Genomic DNA, 27,654 nt, shown 5'->3' with positions numbered 1-27,654 from the left:
ACTTCCGACTAAATTTTTATTTTAAAAAACTTTTCGGAAAGCCTTCAAAAAGACATAACGACATCGTTAAGAATAACGGAAAAGGTGATGTTCCTGGAGGGAAACAACTAATTAATCGCTGTGATTTCTTGGCCATTTCGGGGATGCAAAACGAGAGAGGGTGATGTATGTAGTTTGTCACGAATGGCGGAAAGATCAGAAGTTTATCAGTCCGAACAATTGCAAAATGTTTAATCTTTATTCGGTCAGAGATAAAATGAAGGACAACACAACCCATAATGTTTAAAATAAATTTTGAATAATTTATAAATTGAGTTTCTTTCCAATTTCTGCAGCATTTCTACTAGCCTCCGTCATTTTTCGCTCCGTAATTTGAGTTCTTTTAGCGATTGAAAAGAACAAAATTGTGGCGATGATTGCGAGAATTGGGAGACCGATTGTGTAGACGTATAGTGGTGTGATGGGGCTCAAGAAAAATAAAATGCAGGAGCCGAATGCCTGTAATTGGAAAAAAGGAATTCTCAAATTTAAAATTGAATCATGTCCTGCTATGAGTACTTACCTGATAAATCTTGGACACCGAAAACGCTTGAGCTCGTCTCTTCGGCATCACCAGCGCACATATCACAGATCGGACACTGTTGATACAGCAATCTCCGATTCCACAGATGAGGCCTATGATTAGAGCCAGAAGGTAGCTGCAATTGCAGATAGTTTCGTTTTGCATAGATAGAATATCTGACACTTACGAATGCCTGAACAGCAGTGGCTCTTCACTAGTTGGCTTGATCGGAGCATCGTACGCCGTGGATAGGTGGATCAAGATACAGTAAGCCGTGGTGAAAATGGCACCAATTGTCATTGTTGGCTTTTGACCAAAATTTTTGATACGCTTACTCAGGAATGAAATCATTATGCCCACTGGAAATAGATACACCATTCATCAAAACAACTGTCAATAAGATTTTTTTTTTGATGAAACTCACTGAAAACCTCCCCTGAACCGACAGCAAAACTGTACACTGCTGCAAGATATATCAAATTTGAGTTCTGCATTGTGAAGCTCATCGCAGTTGGGAAAACGGAGAGCCAAAAAGAGGTGTTCAAACCGCTGAGCACAAAGAGTGGGAAGAGTTGGAGCATCTTCGGAGACACCACTGTCGAGCAAGTGAGTTCTGGAAAGGATCACTGTAATTCTACAGTAATCCAGTAGTAACACTTACTAAACGCTTCCATAAATGTTTCCTTTTTCTCCGAACTGCTCTCGATACAGTTTTCTACATCTTTGGAAGGCATCACAAAAAATGTTATAATACCGAGAACCGAAATTCCAGTGAATGCGGAGAACAGGAGATTACTGAATTTTAAATTTTTGTGGAATTTTAATACATTAAGATTTACATTTCCAGCTCGCCAAACTGCCTCTCCATTTTGTGAGCTTCACCTGTGGAATTTAAGGATTCAACTATAATTTCGGTAGAGGATGAACTCAGACGAGTAATTGTCGCCATGATGGCGGATCCCAGAATCATACTGCAACGAAATTATTTTAAAATCTGGTGCGATCATGTCCCCAGATGCAAGAGCGGGTACCGTCACTTATTAAACAAAAAAAAAGTTAAGGGCAAATAACAGATCCGTTAAATGTCGGTCGCTAAAATTTGATAGTTTTTTTTTGATTACTGAACTCACCAACAACATCCAACAGACCAAGAAAGTGAGACGTTAGATTCTATAGTTCTTCTTGTAGAGTGTGACGTCAGATATCCTCCCTGGCCTTGATAAAACACTGAAATTTTTCTTGTTCGATAACTTTTCAGCATATAGGAATTTACAGGCAAACCCAACACCTAGCAATGCTGACGAAGCGTAGTAGTAATAAGAGTTGGTGAACAGGAAGCCCAGAGGGAATGCCGTGAAGAAAATGGAAGCAATTATCAAATTGGTTTTCGGGGTGCTCACTGCTATTATGGAGGGCGAGAATAGACAAGCTATCATGTAGAAGGCATAGATCACGGCTTGGCTGAAAATATTTTGTGTTTAATTGTTGGTACATATAAACCAAAGTTATAACATTTAAAATGTTCAATGATTGGTCAGTTGAACTTTCCACTCACCCATAATACCCAGCATAGATGCTGATTTTTGCGGGTTCTCTCTCATGAATCGAATGAATTACAGACTCTAGAATAAACGACTCTGAATCGAATCCAGTCATTATGCACAGCTGACCGAAGCCGAGCAATGCTGCGCATAATAGTTCGAATCGCCGTTGATTCATTTTTTTTTACAAAAATATCAGTTTCAAAAACTTTGAACCGAAAATTTGCGGAGAGTGGAAACTGCGGTGACGGAAAGTTGGAAAGTTCTAGGCTGAATTAATAGGCAAGTTTAAAAAGTTTTGCATAATCGGCTGAACAAGTTCAAACGGAAGGCGGAGAAAGGATGACAGACGTTTTTCAGAGAATTGTGCAATTTTTCACACATTTTTTTTGGTTTGTTGAACTTTTTTGGTCTGTTTAGTACGCGATCAGGGGTGGACGGCAAACGATTTTTTCCGGCAAGTCGGCAACTCGGCAAATTGCCGGAATTGAAAATTTCCGGCAAATCGGCAAAATTTCAAAATTTTACAAATGTTTCATTTTAAAGTGCAATTGTGAGCTGAAATACTTTTCATCGTTTTTCATCAATAATATTATAATTGGGCCATAAATGTCAACATCAAAAAGCTACAGCCAATACATTGTTGAAATAGCCATTGACACGAATAATTGGACGACTCCGGAGGATTGAGTTGCCGTCTGAATGGGCCCTGAAGTTGGACTACCGAACAGAGTACCTTCTGAAATTTCGAATACCTCAAACTACAAAAAATCTAGAAAACAACAACTCACGAGCGACAAAATATTGCACAAAGTAGTATTCAGCAGTTGAGTTTGAGGATGTGGATGAAACTTTGAAAGTTTCAAAGTCAATATATGGGATGCTCCATGGAGAGAAATAGTAACTTGGAGGGAATGATTCTTCATATTTTGAATCTCCGTTATAAAAGCCTACTGTGACTTTTCCCCGCTTTGGGACATGTCCGAGAAGCTGAATTTTTAAATGTAGGGAGTTAGTTGTCGATGTTGGAGCACACAATTTGGTATCAAAATGAAACTTACATTTGCACCAGAAGCTCCAGAATATCTAACATCTCGCTTGATATTAACAGTTATGGTACTAGCATTTCTGGCCAGGGGCTTCATATAGAATCCAGTAGTGGTGAAGGCTGATGTTCTTTTTCCATCAATACTGTCTTCAATGAATTCATTTTTTTAAGTTGCGACCTTAATCTCAATTCCACTTACAGTATCCTGGTTCAATGCTGAAATTGACACCTCGATAAGTTTTCAGATAGAATGCTACTAGGCTCAACGAGAATTTTTCCACATTTGCAAAATACAAATCGGCTTTGTCAGTATGCATCGGGTTCGAGAAAATTTGAGTATTAGTTTCTTCTGCAGTATCCAGTGGAAAATCAGTGTACAGATATGCGTGGGCGGTAGAGTCTTGGCTCCATTGACTGATGATTGAAGACGGATTCGTTCCCATAATGGTGTTAAGGAACAAAATTGTGGTGTTTAAGTTTCCCATTCCTCTAAGGATGATGTTTGGAGATTTAGAAACACCGTAAACGTGAAAATTGGCTGGAAAAAGGATCTAAAGTGGCAATTTAGAAAATACAACTCACTGTCTGCTCGCTGTTTCCTGGAGCTGAGATAAATCACTCCATTAAGTGTTTTCAATTCATTATCACTCAGTGTTGTCGTAATATAGGCAGATTTTTGAACCGGGAATGCAGTGATTTCTCCGGAAGCTTGAAGATTTTTTTTGAGATCGAGGAGTCTGAAAAGCATTTTTATTTAAGTTAATAACTATTATTCGATTTTTTCGAAAACATCACATGAGCGTTTCCCAAAAAAAGTTACGATTTTGAGCTAACATGACTTGTAGATCAAAACTGGCGCGCGATTAGAGTTGACCAATTAGAGGTCATGGCCCCGCCACCTGCGTCTCGTTTATTGGTCGGTACGCTCAAACTTACGTTACGTTCTGCTCATTTCCGGTAATCACGAAAATCTGCTGCAGAATAAATTCAGCGTCCGAGTCGGCGGACACATAAATATTGTACGGTGCATGAGCTTTGAAATTATTTTTCACGTTTGTGCCTTTGAAAGAGCTCAAGCTCATTAACTTTTGAGCGGAGCCACACAGAAATAGACCAGAAATTAAAAATATTGATAAAAATGTCATTTTTTTTTTTGGAATTCGGCAATTTCACAACTGAAACTGAGTCACGAAATGTGTCCAAGGGAATTACCTTATATATGTAAAGTAATAAAATGAGGGGTGGTGAGGAGGTGTGGTGATCAGAAAAAAGATTAAAATTTCAACATAAGTGTGATAAGGTGGAATAAATCGGCGAGAGGCCACCAGGGTAGGCAGGCACCTTATCACGACTAGCTGCCTACCTTTTAGCCTCCGTTGTTCCTAGTGTTTGTAGGATGTAGATTTTCGCATTTCTCTTGTATTTTTTTTCCAAAAAGACCAATACAACTTACATCCCATTAAAAAGCAACGTGCACACACTCTACTGATAACTCGGAAATTAAACTTCGAATTTCGCAAGAAAACCGCTTATCAGTTAAATGATCGAAAGATCAGAACCAGCATTCTTTTTTTGAATCAAACAAAATATAATATTTTAATTCGGAAGAGTGGGAAACGGATCTCCTAGGACAGATCTGCAAGAAAAATGCATTGGAGATTAATTCGAAGTTTCAAAAACTAAAATTTCGAAAAAAAATTGAACAAATTAAATTAATTTAAGTTTGGAAGTATTAAGTGAAAAATTCGAAAATCTACGGAACTACCGCAAAAATGCAAAAAAATAGGTGATAACGTGTGTGATAACATTTAAAGCTTTCATCATCTCAAAAAAAATTTCAAGGTTTACCCGACACAAAATGACATTTTCAAAATTGTTTTAAAAAAAATTAAAAATTAAGTTTCTTTCCAATTTCTGCAGCATTTTTGCTAGCCTCCGTCATTTTCCGTTCCATAATTTGTGTTCTTTTAGAAATGGAAAAGAACAAAATTGTGGCGATGATTGCGAGAATTGGCAGGCCGATTGTGTAGACGTAGAGTGGTGTGATGGGGCTCATGAAGAATAGAATCGTAGATCCAAAAGCCTGGAATATGGTTTCTAGGTGGCTCCGGTAGAACGTTAATGTACATAAGTTGGAAAATTGTTATGCGTAGGTCTTCCATGGTAAGCCTGCGCGGTTTCAGGGCCTGACGACTGCCTAGAACCTGCCTGCCTCACGCCGGCCTTTCGGTCGCCCTAAGGTCAGGCAAGTATGTGTTTTAACGCCCCCAGTTTTTCAAGCCAGTTAACTTACATGATAAATCTTCGACACTGAAAACGCTTGTGGTCTTCTTTTTGGCATCAGCAACGCACAAATCACTGATCTTACACTATTTACACAGCAATCTCCGATTCCACAAAATAAGCCTATGATTAGGGCCAAAAGGTAGCTGAAATTAAATTTGCTACTTACTAAGAAAAACCTGTTAAACTTACGAATGACCAAAAAAAAGTGGCTCCTTGCTAGTTGGCCTAATCGGAGCATCGTACGGAGTAGACATATGGATCATGGCACAATACATCGTGATGAAGATTGCGCCAATCGTCATAGTTGGCTTTTGCCCGAAATCTTTGATACGCTTGCTGAGGAATGAGATCGCTAGTCCAACTGAAATTGAAATTTAGTAAAATCAAAAAAAATTTCACTGAACAATCCCCAAAATTGTCCAAAACTCACTTATAACCTCCCCGGAACCAACTCCTAGACTATAGACTGCTGCTAGGTAGATCAACTTTGAGTTCTGCATGGTAAAGCTCATCGCAGTCGGGAAAACTGAGAGCCAGAATGAGGTGTTGAAGCCGCTGAGCACAAAGAGCGGGAAGAGCTGGAGCATTGTTGGGGAAACCAGTGTCGAGCAGGTGAGTTCTGGAAAGGATTACTGTAGATCTACAATAATCTAGTAGTGCAACTTACTAAGAGCCTCCAAAAAAGTTTCCTTTTTCTCAGAACTACTCTCGATACAGTTCTCGACATCTTTGGAAGGCATCACAAAAAATGTGATAATCCCGAGAACCGAAATTCCAGTGAACGCAGAGAACAGGAGGTTACTGAATTTTAAATTTTTGTGGAATTTTAATGCATGAAGACTTACATTTCCAGCTCGCCAAACTGTCTCTCCATTTTGTGAGCTTCACTTGTGACATTCAAGGATCCCATAATATGTTCAGTGGTCGCTGAACTCAAGTGAGTGATTGTCGCCATGATGGCGGATCCTAGGATCATGCTGAAAAGAGTTTTAATTGTAAGGTACAGCGACCGACATTTTCCGAGTTTTGCAACTTTTCATTTTACTGCTACATGAGGCACAGCGACGGAACCCGTCAGGTGTCGGACGCTAATGAACTCACCAACAACTTCCAACAGACCACGAAATTGAGACATTAGATTCTATGGTATTTCTTGTAGAATGTGACGTTAAGTACCCTCCCTGACCTTGATAGAACACTGAACTCTAACTATTATTATAAACATTTTGAAATTCATTTCATTAAAGCTCACATGCAAAACCAATACCTACAAGTGCAGATGAAGCATAGTAGTAATAAGAGTTGGTAAACAGGAAGCCCAGAGGGAATGCCGAGAAGAAAGTTGCCGCGAGAATTAAATTGATTTTTGGGGTGCTCACTGCAGCGATGGAAGGGGAAAAAAGGCAGGATATCATGTAGAAAGCATAGATCACTGCTTGGCTGAACATTCATCTATGAAAACTTCTTATATCGACCTAACTTACCCATAATACCCAGCATAGCTGCTGATTCGCTCGGGCTCCCTTTCATGAATCGAGTGTATCACAGACTCTAGAATAAACGACTCTGCGTCAAATCCGGTGAACATGCAGAGCTGCCCGAAACCTAGCATTACGGCACATAGCAGCCCGAATCTTCGTTGATTCATAGTTAGATACAGTGAAGTCAATGTTTAACTTGTGATATATGTGTATATATAGTAAAATTCGGAAGTTTTGCATAATCGGATCGGGTTGACCAAGTTCAAACCAAGAGAAGATTGAGTGTTTTTTGAAAGTTGTTGTATTGTGTGTGCTGACAAGTAGTAGCAAAGAACTTTTCAGGTTTTCAAGAGTCACACAGTGATATTTTATTTACAGTACCCCTTCAGTACCCCCGCAGTATATACAGACTTCTCAGTACTTTTACAGTACCCGTGCAGTACCCCTAAAGTACTCGTTCAGTGTCCCAACAATACCACTGCAGTACAGTACCCCCACAGAATCTACAGATTCTTCAAGTCCCTACAGTACCTCTAGAGTACACATACAATGTTCCTACATTATCTGCAGATTCCTACAGTACTTTTACAGTACCCCTAAAGAACACCTGAAATGCCCCAACAGTACCCCCACAGTATCTACAGATTCCTACAGTATTTTTACAGTATTCCTAGTACTCCTATAGTACCCCTATAGTACCGTAACAGTATCTACAGATTTCTACAGTACCCTTGAGTGCCCTTACAGTGCCCTACAGTATCAATACAGTACTCTTATAGTACCTATGCAGACCCTTGCATCACCTCAACAGTATCTCAACAATACTGCTACAGTAACCCGACAGTATCATCTACAGTCCCTACAAACGTTTACAGTACCAGTACAGTATACCTAACATTTAAAAACGGTTTTATTATAATTTTAGCTCATTTGATTGCTGCTATTTTTGTCAAAGCTACAACATTCATGGCCACATGATTTGTTTTTCAAATTTCTCCTACAAAATGCAATGTTGCCTATTTTGCATAATCCATCCCAATTGTTTCAAGTTCACAAGTACTCGCATGGAAGTTTGACGTTCTTTGCAAACTTTGACAACTGGAAATAGATTTAAACAAGTTTTATTTTTCTACGTATTAATATTTTTTATTTCTTATTTTATACTATTTTATACCAATTAAAATCTGCATATTCCCAAAAGTTGCACCTTTTTATACATATGAGGGGAAATAAAAAAACCGTGCATTCCTTCACGAAAAAGACAGGTACTTAACTTTCTAAACTCACTATCAGTTGATTTTGGACTGATAAAAAATGTGTTTCTTGGACAACTAAATATAGCTTTGATCTATATCAATTGCAGAGAGTTCAAATTTAAGATTAGAATCAGCGATGGACCAATCAGCGATGTCATCCACGTTGTCGCGCATCGTTGATTGGTTGGCATTTTTTCATCTAGTGAAAGTTTCACTTATTTTCGCGTCATTTTTCCAGGCTAATTTCTTGGATTTTCTTGCATATTAATTTTTTTAATGGCATTGCGAAAAATGGTTTTTCCTTTCTTTTTTTCACTGATTTCAGTGATTCCAATGCACTCTTCGTGTCAAAAAATTTGACAACTTGATAAGAAAAAATGTTTCACCTATATGATGTCATTAAACATTTGCTCTTATTCATTCAATCTTAAAACTGTAAATGTCGCAAAAGGAGTCTTATCGGGAAATACTTTTGATTTTTCATCAGATCAGAAATTGATCGAGCACGATTATTCAGCGTGGACTGCACATGGAACACGTGGAAGTCCAATTTTTTAGATGAATGACGTCACTAATTTTTCGGATGGATAACGTCCAGTATTTTTGCATGCCATCGATATTTAAAAAAACGGACACTTACCCTCTCCAACATATCGACTATCACATACGTACCGCACGCCTACGGCCCGCCTATCGACTATCGCCTGCCTACCTCCCGCCTGTCGTCTGCCAACCGCCTGCACAGTATTACATGTAGCCAAGGTGCTCCGCAACTATGTCAGAATAAGTTCTGAGTAAGTACCAGCCTTATCATTTCAGGCTTATCTCACTTTTTATGATCACCACACCTCTCACCACCCCCATTTCAATAAACCGGTCGCTATATAAAAGCAGGCTTGTCCGTGCACATTTCGTGGCTCGGTTTCACACTTTGAAACTTTAGCATTTCAAAAATGAAGATCTTCACAGTATTCTTAACTCTTTCTGCTCTATTTCTAGTTGGCTCCGCTCAACAGCTTCAGCCCTTGAGCTCATTCAAGGGAATGAGTGTGCACAATGAGTTTAGCGATTTTAAAGTTTACCCGCCGTATAATATTTATGTGTCAGCTCATTCGGATGCTACATCTGCTTTACAGCAGATTTCTGTGGTCACTGAAAGTGGCACGAAGACGTAAGTTTTTTCGGGAATATTCTCTGAACGAAGGAAGCCACATTTTTCAGACTCTTTGAGCTCAAGCAAAATCTCCAAGCTTCTGGAGAAATCACAGGGTACCCAGTTTTAAAACCTGCCTATCTTACGACAACACTGAGCGATAATGACTTGAAAAGACTAAATGGAGTGATTTATATCAGCTCATCAAAGCAATATGCAGACAGTGAGTTGTGTTATCTGAATTTTAAATTTTGCAATTTAGTTAAAATTTGAAACTCCATGTTTTATCTCTATTTTCAGACACCTTTCACGTTTACGGAGTGTCTAAATCTCAAAACATCAACCTGCAAGCACTAGGAAAAGTTGACACCACAATATTGTTCCTCAACACCAATATGGGAACAAACCCATATAAATCTACAATCATCAGTCAATGGAAACAAGACTCTACTGCTCTGGCATATCTGTACGCTGGTTTTCCACAGGATACCGCTGAAGGAAAGAACACTCAAATCTTCTCGAACCCGATGCATACTGACAAAGCCGATTTGTACTTTGCCAATGTGGAAAAGTTCTCGTTGACCTTGGTAGCATTCTATCTGAAAACTTATAGAGGTGTCAATTTTAGAATCGAACCAGGATATTGTAGGTGAAATAGGGATATAAATTTTAGGAAAACTATTTCATTGTAGCTAGCATCGATTCAAGCACCACAACAGACGTTACCACAACTGGTTTTTATATGAAGCCCCTGGAGAAAGACGATAGCACCATTACTGTGAATATCAAGAGAGACACTAGATTTTCTGGAGCTTCTGGCGCTAATGTAAGTATCTTAAAAATTAGGAGCTGGAAAACGAAACAAAATTGAATGAAAGCTTGAGCTTTGGTCAGACCCTGAAGCAGGTCTGGATGTGTGTTAAATTAAAACCTAAAATTTGGCATACTCTCTGACAGCCTTGAAGCCTTCCAGATCAATTTCAGATATGTAGTTAGTGCGATAGTTTGTAGTGTGACGGCAGGGCCCGGGAAGCGTCGGCTGCAATTCCCATCGCCTTATGACTGATTTGAGAATTATTTTTTTAATAACCACGAGATGTCGGTTGCTTTTTTTTGGAATTTTTTAAGATAAAACTGACTTTAAGAGGCATTCAATTTTAATTTTTATGAAAATTATGAAAATTTAGGTCATCGGGAATCTCACGACTGGAGGAATGGTCACTGTAGGCTTCTATGAAGGAGCGTCAAAGTATGAAGATTCGGCAGCACCAAATCCATTTTGCTCTCCATGGAGCATTCCATACATTTTGCAGAACATGAAGATTTGGTCTACGTCTTCAAACCCAAAGAATGGACAGTACTTCGTGCAGTACTTTATTGCCCGTGAGTTTTATTTTCAGAGTTTTGAAAATTTGAAGTATTAAAAATTTGAAAATTTCAGAAGGTGCAATTGGTAGTGGTACAACTTCGAGACCGGGGCAGACAACAACTAGATCGTCTGGAACAGTCCAATTTTTTGTTTCAGTGGCTTCTTTGATGATTTTATGGCTGTAATTTTTTATTTTTTATGCTGGTATTTAATGAAACGGTGCTTTATACATTTTTTCTGTTTTTGAATGCTGATAGAATGTTTAGGAAAAATATTAAGAAAAATTTTAGAATTTAATTTTCTGCTTTAGAATCTCTCTGAAAAATGTTGAACACAATTTACAGTATTTTATTTCTGGAAATTTTTTTGTAAATTTTCCTGTTTTCCTGAGTGAGACTTCAGAATGATATAAATGAATCAGAAAAATGAATGAAAAATAAATGAATGAAAAATTGAATTTCAAAAACCAGAGCTTTTTAAATTTCGAATTGAAATTTCAAAGAAGCCCCCATTTTTCCAGTATTCATGTGATAACGAAATTTTTTTAAGCATGCATTTTTCTACACACATGAATAGGGGTAAAACTGTTTAAAAATACATTTTTGCATTTTTCATCATCCCCAACTAAAAATAAAATTTGTTTATTCAAGGTAATTTTTAAACGCTTGCCAAAATGTCATGACTCGCCGGAAATATTATGAATCACCTCGATATTGCAACAATGTGTATTTAACATTTCAGCAATCTTGTTTCAATTGTTGCACAAAAATCAAACGTTTAATGATAACTAGACAACTTGATAAAATAGGCTATGCGTTTATGATGTCATTAAAATTTTTTTTTAGTTTTTCATGATAACTGGAACATAAAATTGATAGTGGCGAAAAGAAATTTTATGTAGACAACTGAAGTCGGAAAAACAATGCCTACCTGCCTGCCTTGCCTGTCTGTCTCTTTACTATAATTTTTCAAAACACATTTATTAAATTATGCAAACATTAAACATAGCAGGCCAATTCATATTGCAAAAAATAAGAGATATGTAGGTAAGTAGGCGATAAGGCGATGAACCACTAAAAGATTTTGTTTTAATACAATGTAGCACCTATATTGTTGTTTTATTATGTGTTTAAGGTAGAGTTATTTAAGAAATACTTCACCAAATGCTGAGCCGTTAAACTTTTATCAGTTACAGATGCTCCATTGACTGTCAAATAAGTTCTGAGTGCATACCAGCTTTATCAGTGATATTTTAAGCTTATCATCTTTTTTTCAATCACCACACCCCTCACAAGCCATAATACCTTATATATAAAAGGATTCGCTTATACACTCTTTGTGGCTCGGTTTCACTTTTGAAACTTTACCATTCTAAGAAAAAATGAAGTTTCTATCGATATTATTCACCGTTTCTGCTTTATTTATGTGTGGCTCTGCTCAACAGTTGATGAGCTTGAAAAATTTCGAGGGCATGAGTGTGCACAATGACTTAAACGTTGATGCACCATACAATTTTTATGTGTCAGCTGACTCGGATGATGCAAATGTTTTACAGCAGATCTCTGTGGTTACCGAAAGTGGGCAGAAAACGTAAGTTGAAAAAAGTCTCATCCTGTAATTAATTTTCATAAATATTTTCAGACTCCTTGAGCTCAAAAATAATCTCCAAGGTTATGGAGAAATTACACCGTTCCCAGTTTTACAGTCCGCCTATCTGATTACAGCATTGAGTAATGATGTCCTGGAAAAACTGACTGGTGTTATTTACCTCAGCTCCACAAAACAGAGAGCAGACAGTGAGTAACTTTTCAATAAACTTAAAAGCTTTCGTAAAAATATATTGTCATATTCGGAATCAGCATGTCAAAAAAATACCTGTTTTCAAAAATGCAAAAAAATAAATATAAAATAAGAGAACCCCACAGATCAGGGGTAGGTGACAATAGCCGTTTGGCAAATTTTTTAGTCGATAAATTCGGCAAATAGGCAAATTGTCGGTTTGTCGATTTGCCGGATACTTTCATTTCCGGCAATTTTCCGATTTGCCGGAAATTTTGATTTTCGGCAAATTTACAATTTTCCTTTTGCCGAACATCAATTTGCTAGAAGTTTTTAGAGGGATTTTTTATAAGACGGAAACACTTAAAACTATGCCTTTTTGAATTTTTTCCAGTTTTCTGTATTACCGGTACAGAGAGTGTTGATAGTTAGAGAGTGCCAGACATCCGGGACCCAATGGGGCGGGGCGCGCGGAAGAGACGATTTTGTGTCGATTTACGACATTTTCCTCGTTGTCATCATTTCGTAAATCGACACAAAATCGTCTCTTCCGCGCGCCCCGCCCCATTGGGTCCCGGATGTCTGGCACTCTCTAACTATCTACACTCTCTGTACCGGTAATAGATATTTTCATAGAATTCGGAAAATTACCGGTTTGCCGATTTGCCGGAAAATTTCAATTCCGGCAATTTGCTGGTTTGCCGATTTGCCGAAAATTTTCAATTCCGGCAATTTGCCGATTTGTCAATTTGCCGAAAATTTTCAATTCCGGCAATTTGCAGGTTTGCCGATTTGACAAAAATTTCTATCTTTCTTTTTTTTTTGAAAAAAATTCGAAAAAAAACTTGAAAATCTGAGAAAAAATTACGCGGCATTTTTATTGAAAAAGTTGTCCAATTTTTTCAATTTTTGTTTGATAATCTCAAGAAAACGTAGAATCGGGAGGTTTTGTTTTAATATGCTGCATCCGAATATGGAAATAACTTTTTGCGAAAATTTTGCAGTTTTCCGAAAAATTAAACGTTTATAGAAAATTATGAAAAAAAAATCATGAATTTTTGCATACACGCTTGTGAGAAAAAATTGGTTTTTTTTGAAAAATTGAAATTTTTGTATCACATCATTTTCCAGACAACTTCCACGTCTACGGTGTATCCGCGCCTCAAAATATCCAACTCCTAGGACTAGGAAACGTTAATACCACAATCTTGTTCCTCAACACCTACATGAGCTCGAATCCAGTATACTCCTCAACGATCAGTCAGTGGCACCAAAATCCTAACGCCGTCGCCTTCCTGTATGCCGGTGTCCCATGGGATTCAATTGAACTGAAAAAAACTCAAATTTTCTCAAACCCGATGCATACTGACAAAGCCGATTTGTACTTTGCCAATGTGGAAAAGTTCTCAATAAGCTTACCAGCTTTCTATCTGAAAACGTATCGAGGTGTCAACTTTAAAATTGAGCCAGGATATAGTAAGTGAACATGGGATAGAAAAATATGGGGAACTATTTTATTATAGCGAGCATCGATTCGACAACCACAACAAATGTCACCACAACTGGATTCTATATGAAGCCCATGGGCACAGTTTCTAGTACCATTACTGTTAATATCAAGAGAGATACTAGATATCCTGGAGCTTCTGGCGTAAATGTAAGTTAAACTACGATTGGCTTTAACTTCTACAACTAGCCCCTTACAATTTTCAGGTTCGCGGGTATGTCCCAACAGGGGGAAAAGTCACAGTAGGATTTTATAATGGAGCATCAAAATATGAACAATCAGCGCCGCCAAATGAATTCTTGTCTGCATGGAGCATTCCATATATTGCACCGATGTTCAAAGTTTCATCTACATCGTCAAACTCATTGGCTGAGCAGTACTTTGTGCAATACTTTGTAGCCCGTGAGTTATTTTTTGGATACTGTGCAGTGCATATACCAAACCCAAAATCATTTACCAATACGTTTTCCATTCAATTCTTCGAAAATAGTTGTTTTACTCGAAACTTGAATTTGATTTGTATTTTTGTATTTTAGCTTCCAATTGAAAAATAAAACACTAATTTTAGGACTAAGCCTGAGCCTGAGCCTAAGCCAAAACCTGAGCCTACGCCCAAATTTAACACCCAAGCCTAAGTTTAAGACTATGTCTAAGCCTAGCCTAAACCCAAGTTTTTTTTTGAAAATGTTGAAAATTCGATGTATTCCGCATTTCAGAAGGAGCAATGAATGGTGGTACAACTTCGAAACCGGGACAGCCAACAGTACCTCAGCCGACACTTCCCGGACCAACTCTACCTTACCCGACAGTACCTGGACGTATCCAGACGACAACTAAATCCTCCGGAGCCGTTCAATTATTTGTGTCCGTTACAATTTCGATGATGCTATGGTTGTAACGTTTTGATGTTGATATTTATTATTTATGAAAATCGATGCTTTATAAATGTCAAGTTTAATACTGTTTTTCTACGATTTTTAGAGCGTCACAGACCATGTTTGGGAGATTTTTTATAAAAAATTTTATATCGAAGAACTGTTGCGTTTCTAGTAGTTCTAGTCAACAATCCAAAGTAACAGCATTGGCGTGGCTCCTAGCTGTTCCTAAAAATATCACAAACTAAAACGGGATAAATAAAAATTAATTTGTGGCAAGCCAATGGACAAAGATCATTATTTGGCGACAAGGCGATGAGATTTAGACCGATCACTATTCGTAACAATACTTTAGTCTTGGTTGTTATTTTGATTCATGAAGATCACTCAGAACATTTGGATACTACCGATCACTAATGCAGTTTTTCTTTAAAAATTGTATTTCACATACCATTTGTATCCTACCGTATATGTTAAATAGCACACTTACTGAATTTTGTGGTTTTGGGCTTTCCGAATAGAGCAAGTTCTATCGGATATCCCAGAAATATTTGCAGCTTTGTTTCCTGATTAAAACATTAAAGGAGGACTAACGGTTCGGACGAAAATTTTTCTATAGACCATTTTTATGCTCCTGATACCGAATATCGATGTGAAAAAATTCAAAAAAATTTCCCTGATTTTATATTAATTTATTAAAATCCGAAAATCCATTGGTTACCTATAGAGGTGTTTTTAAATTCTCAATTTTGCCGCGCAACGACACTCCGCTATTTCTCTTGTGATAAACCTTGTGTATATTTACGGGAGATGCATTTTTCAGTCTATTTTTAATCGAATTTCGTGCGGATTTTACAGTTTTTCATAGTTTTTTCTCTGATTTAAAGATATTTGTTTGTTTATACCTTTTCCACTCGACTCTGTGTGTTTTTGTTGTAAAATTAATACTTTACTCATTTAAATTTGGAGTTTTCAGGCGGAGCAACGATTTCAGCTGATTTCGAGACGATTCACACCGTAAATCGTTAAAAAGGTGAGTGTCCACTTATGAAACTGTTATAAACATAATAAATAAAATATAAAATTTTTTGTTTTTCTCGTAAAACTCACAAAAAAAACTTTCGAGAAATCTAACATTAATTTCGTTTTGCTGCAATGCCGATGAAAAAAAAATTATGAACCATGTTTCAGCTATTAATATATTACATGTATTTTTTTAGCATAAATGTAAGCCAAATTTTCAGGTTTCTGGTCAATTCGACACGTCTCCACCTACTCGCCGAACAATTCTCGTTTAAATATGTTTTATGTCGATTTATTATTTTTTTCTAATAAATATTGTATGTCTTCCATTTTTCTTCAATATTTTTATAGAAATTCCGAATCTTTGACGAAAATTGAAGAGGAAACTGTAAAATCCGCACGAAATTCGATTAAAAATAGACTGAAAAATGCATCTCCCGTAAATATACACAAGGTGCGATGTTTATCACAAGAGAAATAGCGGAGTGTCGTTGCGCGGCAAAATTGAGAATTTAAAAACACCTCTATAGGTAACCAATGGATTTTCGGATTTTAATAAATTAATATAAAATCAGGGAAATTTTTTTGAATTTTTTCACATCGATATTCGGTATCAGGAGCATAAATATGGTCTATAGAAAAATTTTCGTCCGAACCGTTAGTCCTCCTTTAAATTGCTCCGTGGCTAGAGTTTGTGATAGGTTGAGCTTAAAATTGTGGCCAGTTTTCAAAATTTTTCAAAAAGTAGAATCTTTGAAATTCCGCTCTTGTAGTTGCATATGTTATTTTACACGCTGAATCCCATTTCTAACAGCAATACGGCTACAGTAATCCTAAAATGCTAAAAACTTACAGTAACCTAGTATTTTCTCTACTTTCGATTGATTCAACTGTACCAGAACATGATAGCTGACGAAACCATCGTAATGTGCTTCTATAGTTTTGTAGATTACTAAAAGCTCCGTGACCGGAATGGTCCAGTTTTTTGATATGCGATCTTTTGATATGAGATGGCAGTATTGAACTACAGTAATCCTAAAATGCTAAAAAGTTACAGTAGCCCAGTGTGTACTTTATTGTAAGAATCTAACCGGAGCCGGTATAAAAAATAGTTCGTAGCGAACCTCGATCGATATTAAACTCAAAAAACTTGTTGGTCTGAAATCAAATATTTTTTTTACATTAAATTCAATGTTATGAACACAAACTACATCTCAATTAAAAAATTATTAGCTTCTTTCACATTTTGTAGACACCTTCAATTCCGTCCTTGACTAGTTGCATGGTCTCCACTTTTGATTGATTCAACTGTACCAGAACATGATAGCTGACGACATCATTGTAATGGGCTTCAATAGTTCCAAAGATTCCTAGAAGCTCCGTGAACCTGGATGGTCCGGCCTTTTGATAAGTAATCAGGCAGTATTGAAGGAGTGCGGAGCTGTAAAGGCTCTGGTAGGAGGTTAGAAGGATCTTCCCGTTTTGGGATAGTTGTTGCGAAGCTGAAAACTTTCAAATTTAACAGTCGAAAAATGTTTCAAAACCTGGATTGCAGAATAGAAGAACGCATAATAAAAGGTGCTCCTCATTAGTTATCTTCAGCTCGATTATTCTCCCAACTAGTCGACATCGAATTTTATGGATCAAATGTGAGGGGATCGTAGTGAGGTCCCACTCCGAATAAGCTTGAGCCAGAACATCGGAGCCATCTGGGAATATCAGTCGATCTCTCCCAGACATCATTGATCGATGTGCTCCGATAATTGCTTTAAGTCTTATGAAATATTTTTTCAAAATGTACTTCTGGTCGTCATATCTTAGTAAATTCACAAACGGAAATTTTTTCATGTGATCTACAGTAACCAGGCAGCAGTGGAATGCCCAGTGTTTGTGACTCATTTGAAGATTATCGGATATTTGAACGTATCAATTTTATTCATTCGGATCACTTCTTCAATACTTGGATTTGAAAAGTTGTTACGATAGTTGCATGTGAGATCATTACGCTTCAAGTTAAGACTATCCAAATTCTGAATAATTCCGTCCAGACACTTTTCTTTGTTCTGCTCGCCGAGGTGGAGAAAGGAAGGAAGGCGCATTCCTACCCGGAGACACTTTTGAAACCGACAGGCTGCACATTTTCGTGTGTACGGAGATCCTTAAAGTATGATAATACAGTAATGCATTCAGTTTATTCTGGACTCAATTGGGAATGGCAAGAGGAAAGTGCTGGAGAAGTCAAGCTGAGAATTCAGAACAAACTTAAAAAACTACTTCAGTATTATAGTTTGTCCGCATAGGGGTACTGTAGTCAAGATTAACTGATCACTATGTTACTGTGACCTAGACCTACCTGAACTACCTGTTACAGTAATCCAAAGCAAAAATTTGACTCGACACACAGTAATCCTACAGTACCTCATCAATAACCACTCACGTTCAAAACAGTATTCACCGAGGAAACACTTCTTTATAGGCATTGTTCGAGTTATCAGACGACGGAAGAATATCTTACAGGCATTGCAGGATGGTACCTGAAATTCTGGTAGAGTACTGAGCCTGTACATACGTCGGCTGCTAACTTACACTATAATTGAACTCTGTGGTAAAGCGAGCACAGACCGCACATTTCTGATTCACAGTCACCATTGTGAATTCAGAGCATTTAGCAGATGTTATATACTAACAACTAGAATGAAGTCGCAAAGATCGCCTCTATTCTGTTTTTTTGGTTCGACTAATATCGTTCGTATTAGAAGATCCAAGATCATCTGATTTTTAGCTGGCTTGAACCTCTCACTGACATTTTGCTCATTCCAGAAAGATACGAGTTGTTGTGACGAAGGAGTCAGTGAAAGCAGGGAGACAACAAAAAAAACACTGGCAGCTAGCCAGAATTAGGAGTAACAATTACAAGTGGTGTATCAAAATGAGACGAGTGGAGGTTTAGAGACAATATTACGATGATGATGACACCGTTTTTTAATAGCCAAAGAATACCTAGTATCGGCGGACATCGATCAATGAAGTCAGGGAAATATGGACTCATATTCTCAGATGGCTCCGATGTTCTGGCTCAAGTTGCTTTGGAGTGATCCCCTCACATTTGATCCATAAAATTCGGTGTCATCTAGTTAGAAGATTAATCGAGCTAAAATTACCAACGTGAAATGCCTTTTATAATGCGTTCTTCTATTCTGCAATCGAGGTTTTGAAACATTTTTCGACAGCTAAATTAGAAAGTTTTCAGCTTCGCAACAACTATCCCAAAACGGGAAGATTCTTACAACTTTGTGCCAGAGCCTCTACAGTTCCGCCCTCCTTCAATACTGCCTGAAAGATCCGGACCATCCCGGTTCACGGAGCTTCTAGGATGTTTCGGAACTATAAAAGCACGTTACAATAATGTCGTTAGCTATCATGTTCTTGTACAATTGAATTAATCAAAAGTAGAGGCCACGCAACTAGTTAAGGACGGAATTGAAGGTGTTCACAGAAGTTGAAAGAAGCAAATAATGACTTAATTTAGTTTTAGTTCAAGTGTATTAATAATGTGTTAATGTTTAAAAAAACACATGCATATTTTCATAAATACTCATACAGACAACTATTTCTGAATACAGATCCTTTTGCAGACATAAAAAACACCCTAGGTGACTGTAAGTTTCCAGCACTTCAGGAATACTTTAGCTCTATTGTTGTTGCCTTCCGCCGCGCAGTACCAATTGTAAATATGAATTTTATAAAATTTATAAAATATAATGTTGGTAATTCTTCTAGAAACAGCTAGACTAGTAAAACTTTGAAAATACCCTAGAATAAAACATTTGTAGAGTATTTTTGATGAACAAATGTATTTTCCAGATTGTCAGTCAGTTTTTTTGGCCAAAGTCATGACTTAAACATGCTTAAACTTTATAAACATATTCTAGACATTTTTTAAAGAATTCGTTTTTCAAAAAATTGATTGAATTGATAACTTAGAAACATGGCTAATTAATGTCAAAGTGCGAAAAAGAGGCATACAGTTGATAGGCAGGCGCCAGGCCATGAGACCGCGCCAGCCTGGAAACCATAACAAACAATGTCAAAAACTTTCCAACATTTTCAGAGCAAACTCCGCCCTTTTTCTCAATTTTAGTGCAAGGTTGAAACTTTTTGGTGAAAATTTATTGACAGTTTCAATGGCTCCCAGTAGTTTTTTGGACAGCCCAGCAAGAATATTACCAGTCACTTTATTTAAAGCATTTTTTCAGGGAATGCCCTTAATCTTTAATAGTCCTACCAGACGCAGGATATATAAAAACTAATTCAGTGATATCTGCCAACCCGATGGCCAAAGACCACAAGGCGAGAAAATTTAGACCGATCACTATTCTGAACAATAGTTTAATCTTGGTTGGAGTATGCTATTTTGGCTTGTAGACTTTGTCATAGATGATCAAGAAGAAAATTTGGATACTACCGATGAGTAATGCATTTTTTTTTAATTTTGTACACCCAACAAATGTATCCTACTGTATCGATATAAAAAGACATACAGAACTTTTAGGATTAGTTGCCATTTTACAAGATTATACGTTTGATGATAGTTACACATACAGTCACATCTATAGACCTTTAAATGTGATCTACAGGAGTTCACTTATCAGTACCTAGTTATTTGGTACCTACCGCCTGGTACGCTGCCTGAAACAGCAATAAAATCTAGCCGTAAGCTTCGAGTCATATTGTGAACTGCACTGGTATTTACTTTCTGAAGTTAAATCAACTGTGTGTGATTTTTGGCATTATAAGATATGCGACTCGTCGCGAACCCCGATTGGTGTCGGCTGCTTAAATGTTCACAAAAAGCAGATCAAACAACAAACTACAAGTACATACATTAAAACATTTATTTAGAGATGCTCCCAAGATTAATTTCCAATTTTATAGGCTCCATCGATTCCGTCCTTGACCAGTTGCATAAGTTCTACCTTCGACTGATTCAACTGTACCAGGACGTGATAACTGATCAGATCATTGTAATGAACTTCTATGGTTTCGTAGACTCCCAGAAGCTCTGTGAACCGGGATGGTCCAGCTCTTTGATAAGTTATCAGACAGTATTGAAGAAGTGCGGAGCTGTACAGGCTCTGGTAGGAGGTTAGAAGAATCTTCCCGTTTTGAGATAGTTGTTGCGATCCTCAAAAAATTTATTTATTCAGAAAATATGAAAGTTAAAGGGAAACCTGGGTTGCAGTATATCAATACGCTCAATAATAAGTGTTCCTCGTTAGTTATCTTTAGCTCGATAAGTCTGGCGACTAGTCGGTAACGAATTTTTTGGATCAAATTTGATGGGATCCTTGTGAGGTCCCACTCCAAATAAGCCTGGGCCAGAACATCGGAGCCATCGGGGAATATCAGTCGATCTTTCCCAGATCTCACAGATCTAATTGCGCTGATAATAGCTTTGAGTCTTATGTAATATTCTTTTAGTATGAACTTCTGATCATCATATCGTAACAGGTTCACGAAAGGAAATTTCTTCATGTAGTCTACCGTAACCAGGCAGCAGTGGAACGCCCAGTGTTTGTGGCTCATTTGGAAGTTGTTGGATATTTGAACGTAATCAATTTTATTCATTCGGATCACTTCTTCAATGCTTGGATTTGAAAAGTTGTTACGGTAGTTGCATGTGAGATCATTACGCTTGAAGTTTAGATTTTCCAGGTTCCGAATAATTCCGTCTAGGCACTTTTCTTTGTTCTGCTCGCCGAGGTGTAGGAAGGAAGGCAGGCTCATTCCGACGTGGAGGCACTTTTGAAATCGACAAGCTGCACATTTTCTTGTAAACGGGGGTCCTGAAAAATTAAGTGCTCAATAGTGGCGGATACGGAATGTTCGAAAAAAATTCGAGTCGTATTGGGGTACTGTAGGCAAGACTAACTTTAGCCTATGTTATTAGAACCTACTTCTTATATCTACAGAAATGCGAACAAAAAATTTGATTCTACGTACAGTAACCTGTTACAGGAGTCCAAAGCAAAAATTTGACTCGGCACACAGTAATCCTACAGTACCTCATCAATAACCACTCACGTTCAAAACAGTTTTCTCCGAGGAAACACTTTTTAATAGGCATTGTTCGAGTTATCAGACGACGGAAGAATATCTTACAGGCATTGCAGGACGGTACCTGAAATTCTGAAGGTGTGCTAAGCTGTATCAATGTCGGCTGCTAACTTACACTGTAATTGAACTCTGTGGTAAAGCGGTCACAGACCGAGCATTTCTGATTCTGAGTCACCATTGTGGTTTTGGAGCATTTAACAAGAGCTGTTATATAGTAATGACTAGAGTAAAGTCGCAAAGATCGCATCCCATTTTTTTTTCTTTTGCTCCGAGTAATTTCGTACTTATTACAAGATCCAAGATCATCTGATTTTTAGCTGGCTTGAACTTCTCTCACTCTCAATTCTCAGAATTTGTGCTCGTCACATTTTGATCATAGTAGAACAAGAAGTGTGTAGGGTGTCTGAGGAGGGTGGCAGAGAGAGCGGGGAGCCAAAAGATTAAAAATGGCAACCAGTCAGAATTAGGTGTAAGAATTAAGAGTGGTGTAACAAAACGAGGCGGGTGGAGGTTTAGAGATAGGCGGTGCTGATTTGTAGGATGAGGAAAATTTGTAATACCTTAGACGGTTGGGTCTCTTTGGATCTGTCAAAAATTGTTCAACTGATGAAAGATGCGTTGAACCGGTTGCGACATTTTAGTAGTTGAGCAGTTTTTGATAAGATCAAAACTAACCGAGATAACAGCGGGTGGAGGAACAGGTGGGGGCACCAAAAATTGACGATGTTCCTACACCAAAAGAATCCGTATTGCTATATGGGCCTGAATGATTAAACTTATTTTAAAAACGGGAAAAAATAGAGAAGGATCAACTAGCCTTTATTGCAAACATTTGCTAAACCCGCTGATCCGTTAGCTCAAAGCTCAAAAAAATGTGATCTACAAAACGCATTTGAAATATAGGTGCAAACGGAGCATGCACAAAACACTTACATAAATCGCTTTCCCCACTCTGGGAAAATTCTAATAGACCATTGCCTGCCTACTTTCCGCCTATTGGTATCAAGGGTGTCATCGAAACAAATCTCGGTTTTTCAGATATCGAAAAACAAAAAATTTTCGAATTTTCATGATAAAACCTGCAAATGTTGGCTAAAATGAAAAAAAATGCCAAATGTTTGAGATACTTTTTGAAAAATTATTTTTTTTACCGACATATCGGAAAAACGAAAAGTCTCAATTTTTGGGTTTTTTTTTCAGAAATTGAAAAATAGAAAAATAGTCGTTTTTCAATTTAATGAAAAAATCAAAAAAACGACACCCTTAAGTATGCACTGTGTAGAACTACTCAACTCGCGAATTAGGCAGGGGTGCTTCGCAGCTCCCGACGATTTCTGGGTCCTTTCTGTAATTGTTTGCACTATTGTGTGAAAATATGAAAATATTCACACCGAGAATGATTTACTTGTTTTCCATAATCAAATTACATTTTCGATGAATTCAAAGTTTGTTCTCATAAAAATTTCAATATTTCTCCCTAGAATTCGCTGAAAAAACACAGATTTTGAGGTTTGGTCTGTTTTTTTTTTTACAAAATTTACAACTAATTTCCGTTTCTCATTATAATCAGTCCTTGTTTTTCATTTTTTCAAACAACAACGGGTAACTTCTAAGATTTTTCTAATTTACAATTTTTCTCATTATTTCCTGTTGTTGAAAGCAGACCTGATGAATCGAAGCAGTAGTCTAACTGACTATTTTATTACCGTATATCCTTTAAAATGCCAACCTGAAACTAGATACTTGGCCACTAAAGATGGAATGAAATCCGTTGCAACTTCGATTGCTATTGTCTCTCTCCCAATCTTGTTTTTCACAAGCTTCTGCATTTTAAGAAAAACTCCGGAAAGCATGAAATCCGTTCAGTTGGGATTATTGAATTTGAATTTTTGCTACACTATATCTCAATTTACACAAGCATTTCTTATAGTTCCAATATTTTATCTTCCATTTGCTGCATTTAACACTGTGGGGCTGGTAAATTATTTGAATATTCCACCAGTTTTTCAGATGTATTTTTCTATAACCATGATTAATGGTAAGTTCAAGCACTCATTATAAGAAAGTAGGGTAGCAGGCATGAAGGTAGGTAGGCCCGTAGGCGGGGAGAAAGGCACATAGGTAGGCACACTGGTAGGCTGCCGTTGGTGTTCATTAGTAATAAAAATTTTGTGTTGATATTCCAGCAACACTCGTCTCCATAACCATTTTGTTTGAAAATCGGAGTAGTTCAATTTCGTTCAACAAGTTTCGTATATCAAAACGGAAATACAAGATTCTTTGGATTTTTTTAAATTGTCTTGGAACAGTTCTTCTTGTGACTCCGCCATTTTTCAATCTTCCGGATCAAAATGCGTCTAAACTTGAGATACTGAAAGTGAGTTAACAAATTTTTAGAGTAGTGGAGTGGCGCCAATGAGGAAATGTAGTCCCATTACGGTTCGATCTACAAAAAATGCGGGAATTTTAAGTTTAATGTGACGTCAGCATGTTCTCGTTCAACTATGCAAAATCAGTTGAGAACTCTGCGTCTCAACTCCCGCATTTTTTGAAGGTCTACGTAGATCAAACCGAAATGGGACACTCTGATATCACCAGTGCGTATTAACTTTCAATTCAGATATTCCCCTGTCCACTGAAAGAGTTTTTCATGGAGCCAACTGTCGTAATAGCTTTTGGAAATCATTGGGAGTCATATTTAATTCAATCGAGCAAAGCGTTATTCTTCATTTCAATGCTTCAAATTTTATATTTCTCTGCCTGCTGTATTTATTATCTTGTCATTTACAAACGTTCCAATATTTCTGCTACAACTCGTCGTCTGCAGCTCCGTGTATTCATTGGCGTTGTAATTCAAAGTTTGATACCAATTATTTTAACTAATATTCCTGTGATAACTTTTCTAAATAAGAATACGCGGGAACAGTATGACCAAATCAGTAACAACTTGCTGTTTATAAGTTCAATTGTTCAAAATGGAGTTGCGAGTCTTTCTATTCTCATGGTGCATAGACCATACCGAAAATTTTTGGTTTCGATATTTTGTAAAGAAAAAGTGAAAGTTATTCAAATATCAGTTTGCTCAAAAACGGAGCAATTCCGTATATAATTGATTTGTAATTAACTTGTTGTAACTTGTAAGAACTTAACGAATGAATATTTTATATTTTATAACTTAAAGTAAGTAAGAAATTTTATTGGCAAAGATTGAAAAACTCCGAATTCGCATTTTGATTGCACGAGGTACCAACTGGACACTGACTGCATGGCTCTCCTACGTGGTACATATCTCCATTATCTCTGAAATTGGAAACGGAAAAAATGGACTATTTAACAATTGTTGAACGAACATTGGACTATACTTGCATATGAAATAACGCATGTCATAACCTTGATCATTTTCACAGTTCTTGTAGCTACATCCGATTGAAGTCACCTTGTCATGAAGTATCTTATGAAATCGTTCAACTTCAAAATTAGCTCCTGTACTAACTGCTTTTTCAGATCTTCGTAAAATTTCATCACGTTCTTGCAAGCCCTAAAAGTAGATAGCATTGATAAAGAAAATATCAGTTTTCTTGTTTTGTAGGGATAGTGGCTGGGGGTTAAAGGGTGGATGTTATACTGCAGGAGTACTGTCGGGTTACTGTAGCCTTGGAAAAAATGTTTGTTTCTCTCAGAAAGGTCTCTAATTCAAGTTTTCTTTTTTTTTAATTTTGACGGGAGAAATACAAAATTCGAAAATTAATTTTTTTTAACTTTAGAAAAGTTTAAAATCATTGATAAACCTCTAGAAATCTTCGGAGAGAGATCTGAAAATTTCTGGAAATTCTGAAAAAAAAAGAAAATTTCAAAAAACTTCGGGAAGGTCCGAAAAACTACTAGGTACTTCTAGAACCATTTGAAAAGTTTCAATGTTTTCTGAAAATTTTTAGAAACTACAAAAACTGGTATTTGTTGAACTTCTTTGGATAACGCACAATTTTCAAAAATTCTAGAAAAAATTATTCATCTGTACAGAATAGAGCCCCTCATGGCGTCACTTACACGGCACTTATTCAAATGTAAAGTGCGGCGCAACCCAGAACGTGTCGGCCGCTTCAAAATAACACCTTTCGCACTTCATTGCACACTCGGAGTACAGAGAGCCTAGTGCCGCGTACGATACAATAATACTTACATCTACTACCGTATTATAAAAGTAAACTCTGTAGAGGTTCTCTCCTTTAATGAATTTTTTCAAATATCGCTCTTTTAATTGCTGACAAGAATGTTTGACATTTCCGACAGCTTCGGCCAAAGACTGGTTCCATTTCTAAAAATAAAAATGTTAGCAATTAATGTAACTTGAAGAGTTACCACCTACCATCATCATCATCTGAGAAGCCTTGGGGTAGTCACTGTGATTTTGGTATTTTCCACATGCCACATCATTTCCCAACTCGTTATGTACTTTAACGATCCTATCATATGCTTCCTTTCCATATAGATCAGCAGCCAATTTAGCAATCAGAGCCAGAAGAATTAGGGCAGTGTTCATTGCGATGGTGTCTTTTGTGTTGGATCGTGTTACTTTTATATTGAGAAAGTGGGAATTGGCATTTGGAGTATTTTAATCAACAATAGGACAAAATTGAATAACAAATAGTGCAACGTCATACACTTTCAGAAAGCTTGAATAATAAACAGGGCTATTCAGTTTGTTTAATTTTAAGCACAGTCTAACTTATCAGTGATGCCAAGAACATATGGAAGAAGTACCCGAAAATTTCAAACAACGTTTAGCAAATTGTGTCTGTTAATATTTACATGAACGCATACAAGGGATGAGTGCATAATTGGTGGTTGTAAAATAGACGGCAGTGCACATCGTCACCCCCATCGTAAAAATGTCTTGCGAGACACTTTTACAACGGGGACTATGTACCTATTTTTGAATATCGGAGTAGTTTTGTCATATTCATTTGGTTTTTTTTTTTTAATTTTGCGTCAATGGTTATTGGTCAAGTTCAAAAAAGTGGTCGTGACCAACTAATCAGAGAAAAAATTCCTTCCAATGTGACAAAAAATACCCCACCTCTACTAGCACTTTTTTTTCAATAATTTTACGAATAAATATTTAAGATTTCAAAAATTCAGTGGGGAAGTTCAGCACAAGCAACTTTTTTTTTAATTCATAATATTTCTCTCAACATTTGGAATCTCCACAAAAAAAAATTTTTTCACAAAAATTTTATTTTCATAACAGTTTTTCTCAGAAATTATGAATTTTCCACCAACATTTTTTCTCCAAAAAATTTGAATTCCCGCCACATATTTTCTTAGAAAATTTTATTTTCTTTCCAACCTTTTTCTCACATAATTTGCTTTAATTTTTCCGGCAAAACTATGTATACACACAGAAATTTTAATTTATAACCAAAAAAGTTCTGAGAAGATTTAAATTCCTTCCAAAACTGTCAGAAAATTTTTTTACTCCTCGCCAAAATTTTATTTTCAGAAAAAAAAAGAAATTTACGCCAAAATTATTTTTTTTTCATGATATTTTAATCCTTTTAAAACTTTTTTCAAAAATGTTAATTTTCCTGCAAAAAATTTCCGACAAAATTTGAATCTCCCGACAAATCCTTTTTTTAAACAAACAAAAATTTCGCGCC

General features: G+C 36.9%; 8 protein-coding genes, 1 long non-coding RNA gene and 1 pseudogene across 15 annotated transcripts; 4 read left to right on the top strand and 6 right to left on the bottom strand.

The window, feature by feature from the left end:
* Positions 1-219: 219 nt before the first annotated feature.
* B0554.5 (UNC93-like protein MFSD11) lies at positions 220-2,354 on the bottom strand. Its single transcript, NM_070796.4, has 9 exons — positions 2,118-2,354; positions 1,836-2,023; positions 1,693-1,789; positions 1,402-1,533; positions 1,224-1,357; positions 987-1,175; positions 750-921; positions 563-698; positions 220-498 (listed from the first exon to the last, which is right to left on the bottom strand). Exons 1-9 carry the CDS (start codon positions 2,279-2,281, stop codon positions 304-306), a joined length of 1,407 nt encoding a protein of 468 aa, NP_503197.1. The 5' UTR covers positions 2,282-2,354; the 3' UTR covers positions 220-303.
* Positions 2,355-2,616: 262 nt separating this feature from the next.
* On the bottom strand, positions 2,617-4,361 carry dod-20 (Downstream Of DAF-16 (regulated by DAF-16)). Its single transcript, NM_070795.4, has 6 exons — positions 4,088-4,361; positions 3,734-3,888; positions 3,351-3,689; positions 3,165-3,298; positions 2,895-3,093; positions 2,617-2,842 (listed from the first exon to the last, which is right to left on the bottom strand). Exons 1-6 carry the CDS (start codon positions 4,294-4,296, stop codon positions 2,730-2,732), a joined length of 1,149 nt encoding a protein of 382 aa, NP_503196.2. The 5' UTR covers positions 4,297-4,361; the 3' UTR covers positions 2,617-2,729.
* Positions 4,362-4,953: 592 nt separating this feature from the next.
* On the bottom strand, positions 4,954-8,062 carry Y39D8A.1 (UNC93-like protein MFSD11). 4 transcript variants are annotated; one of them, NM_171430.4, is made up of 9 exons: positions 6,922-8,062; positions 6,705-6,877; positions 6,539-6,635; positions 6,283-6,414; positions 6,105-6,238; positions 5,868-6,056; positions 5,627-5,798; positions 5,445-5,580; positions 4,954-5,234 (listed from the first exon to the last, which is right to left on the bottom strand). In NM_171430.4, the coding sequence occupies exons 1-9, from the start codon at positions 7,083-7,085 to the stop codon at positions 5,040-5,042; spliced, it is 1,392 nt and encodes a 463-aa protein (NP_741503.1). In that variant the 5' UTR covers positions 7,086-8,062; the 3' UTR covers positions 4,954-5,039. The 4 variants fall into 4 exon arrangements, 2 of the variants coding, with proteins under 2 accessions (NP_741503.1, NP_001024232.1); NM_001029061.4 differs by having other exon boundaries at positions 6,690-6,877; positions 6,922-7,359; NR_132477.1 differs by having other exon boundaries at positions 5,040-5,234; positions 6,709-6,877; positions 6,922-7,085.
* A 1,025-nt stretch (positions 8,063-9,087) lies between these two features.
* On the top strand, positions 9,088-10,924 carry irg-8 (CUB_2 domain-containing protein). The gene is made up of 6 exons (NM_001029143.4): positions 9,088-9,345; positions 9,396-9,550; positions 9,628-9,972; positions 10,020-10,153; positions 10,515-10,710; positions 10,769-10,924. Exons 1-6 carry the CDS (start codon positions 9,128-9,130, stop codon positions 10,879-10,881), a joined length of 1,161 nt encoding a protein of 386 aa, NP_001024314.1. The 5' UTR covers positions 9,088-9,127; the 3' UTR covers positions 10,882-10,924.
* Positions 10,925-12,033: 1,109 nt separating this feature from the next.
* dod-19 lies at positions 12,034-15,012 on the top strand (the record flags this gene model as incomplete). Of its 3 annotated transcripts, NM_070792.9 has the most annotated exons (6): positions 12,034-12,286; positions 12,338-12,492; positions 13,607-13,951; positions 13,999-14,132; positions 14,189-14,384; positions 14,699-15,012. In NM_070792.9, the coding sequence occupies 6 exons, from the start codon at positions 12,078-12,080 to the stop codon at positions 14,878-14,880; spliced, it is 1,221 nt and encodes a 406-aa protein (NP_503193.1). The 3 variants fall into 3 exon arrangements, with proteins under 3 accessions (NP_503193.1, NP_001300296.1, NP_001300297.1); NM_001313367.3 differs by lacking the exons at positions 12,034-12,286; positions 12,338-12,492 and having other exon boundaries at positions 13,702-13,951; positions 14,699-14,880; NM_001313368.3 differs by lacking the exons at positions 12,034-12,286; positions 12,338-12,492; positions 13,607-13,951; positions 13,999-14,132; positions 14,189-14,384 and having other exon boundaries at positions 14,707-14,880.
* An 851-nt stretch (positions 15,013-15,863) lies between these two features.
* Positions 15,864-16,205, top strand: linc-32. Its single transcript, NR_102003.1, has 2 exons — positions 15,864-15,890; positions 16,102-16,205. It is a non-coding gene; the product is annotated as a long non-coding RNA linc-32 (long non-coding RNA).
* Positions 16,206-16,713: 508 nt separating this feature from the next.
* nhr-278 lies at positions 16,714-18,529 on the bottom strand (annotated as a pseudogene). The gene is made up of 5 exons: positions 18,467-18,529; positions 18,318-18,414; positions 17,425-18,038; positions 17,124-17,382; positions 16,714-16,915 (listed from the first exon to the last, which is right to left on the bottom strand). Coding segments are annotated over exons 1-5 (1,235 nt in total).
* Positions 18,530-20,796: 2,267 nt separating this feature from the next.
* nhr-252 (Nuclear Hormone Receptor family) lies at positions 20,797-22,175 on the bottom strand (the record flags this gene model as incomplete). The annotated part of the gene is made up of 4 exons (NM_070790.1): positions 20,797-21,065; positions 21,112-21,726; positions 21,965-22,061; positions 22,113-22,175. The coding sequence occupies 4 exons, from the start codon at positions 22,173-22,175 to the stop codon at positions 20,797-20,799; spliced, it is 1,044 nt and encodes a 347-aa protein (NP_503191.1).
* A 1,490-nt stretch (positions 22,176-23,665) lies between these two features.
* On the top strand, positions 23,666-25,106 carry srh-62 (Serpentine Receptor, class H; the record flags this gene model as incomplete). Its single annotated transcript, NM_070789.1, has 3 exons — positions 23,666-24,035; positions 24,184-24,374; positions 24,618-25,106. 3 exons carry the CDS (start codon positions 23,666-23,668, stop codon positions 25,104-25,106), a joined length of 1,050 nt encoding a protein of 349 aa, NP_503190.1.
* Positions 25,107-25,191: 85 nt separating this feature from the next.
* On the bottom strand, positions 25,192-26,773 carry scl-27 (SCP domain-containing protein; the record flags this gene model as incomplete). The annotated part of the gene is made up of 4 exons (NM_070788.4): positions 26,364-26,773; positions 26,178-26,312; positions 25,348-25,535; positions 25,192-25,297 (listed from the first exon to the last, which is right to left on the bottom strand). Exons 1-4 carry the CDS (start codon positions 26,535-26,537, stop codon positions 25,192-25,194), a joined length of 603 nt encoding a protein of 200 aa, NP_503189.2. The 5' UTR covers positions 26,538-26,773.
* Between the last annotated feature and the right edge of the window lie 881 nt (positions 26,774-27,654).

This window comes from Caenorhabditis elegans, chromosome V (genome assembly GCF_000002985.6).
Source record: "Caenorhabditis elegans chromosome V".
Classification (NCBI taxonomy): Eukaryota; Metazoa; Nematoda; class Chromadorea; order Rhabditida; family Rhabditidae; genus Caenorhabditis; species Caenorhabditis elegans.
The sequence above is the reverse complement of the archived record's forward strand: the minus strand, read 5'-3'. Positions and strand labels throughout refer to the sequence as shown.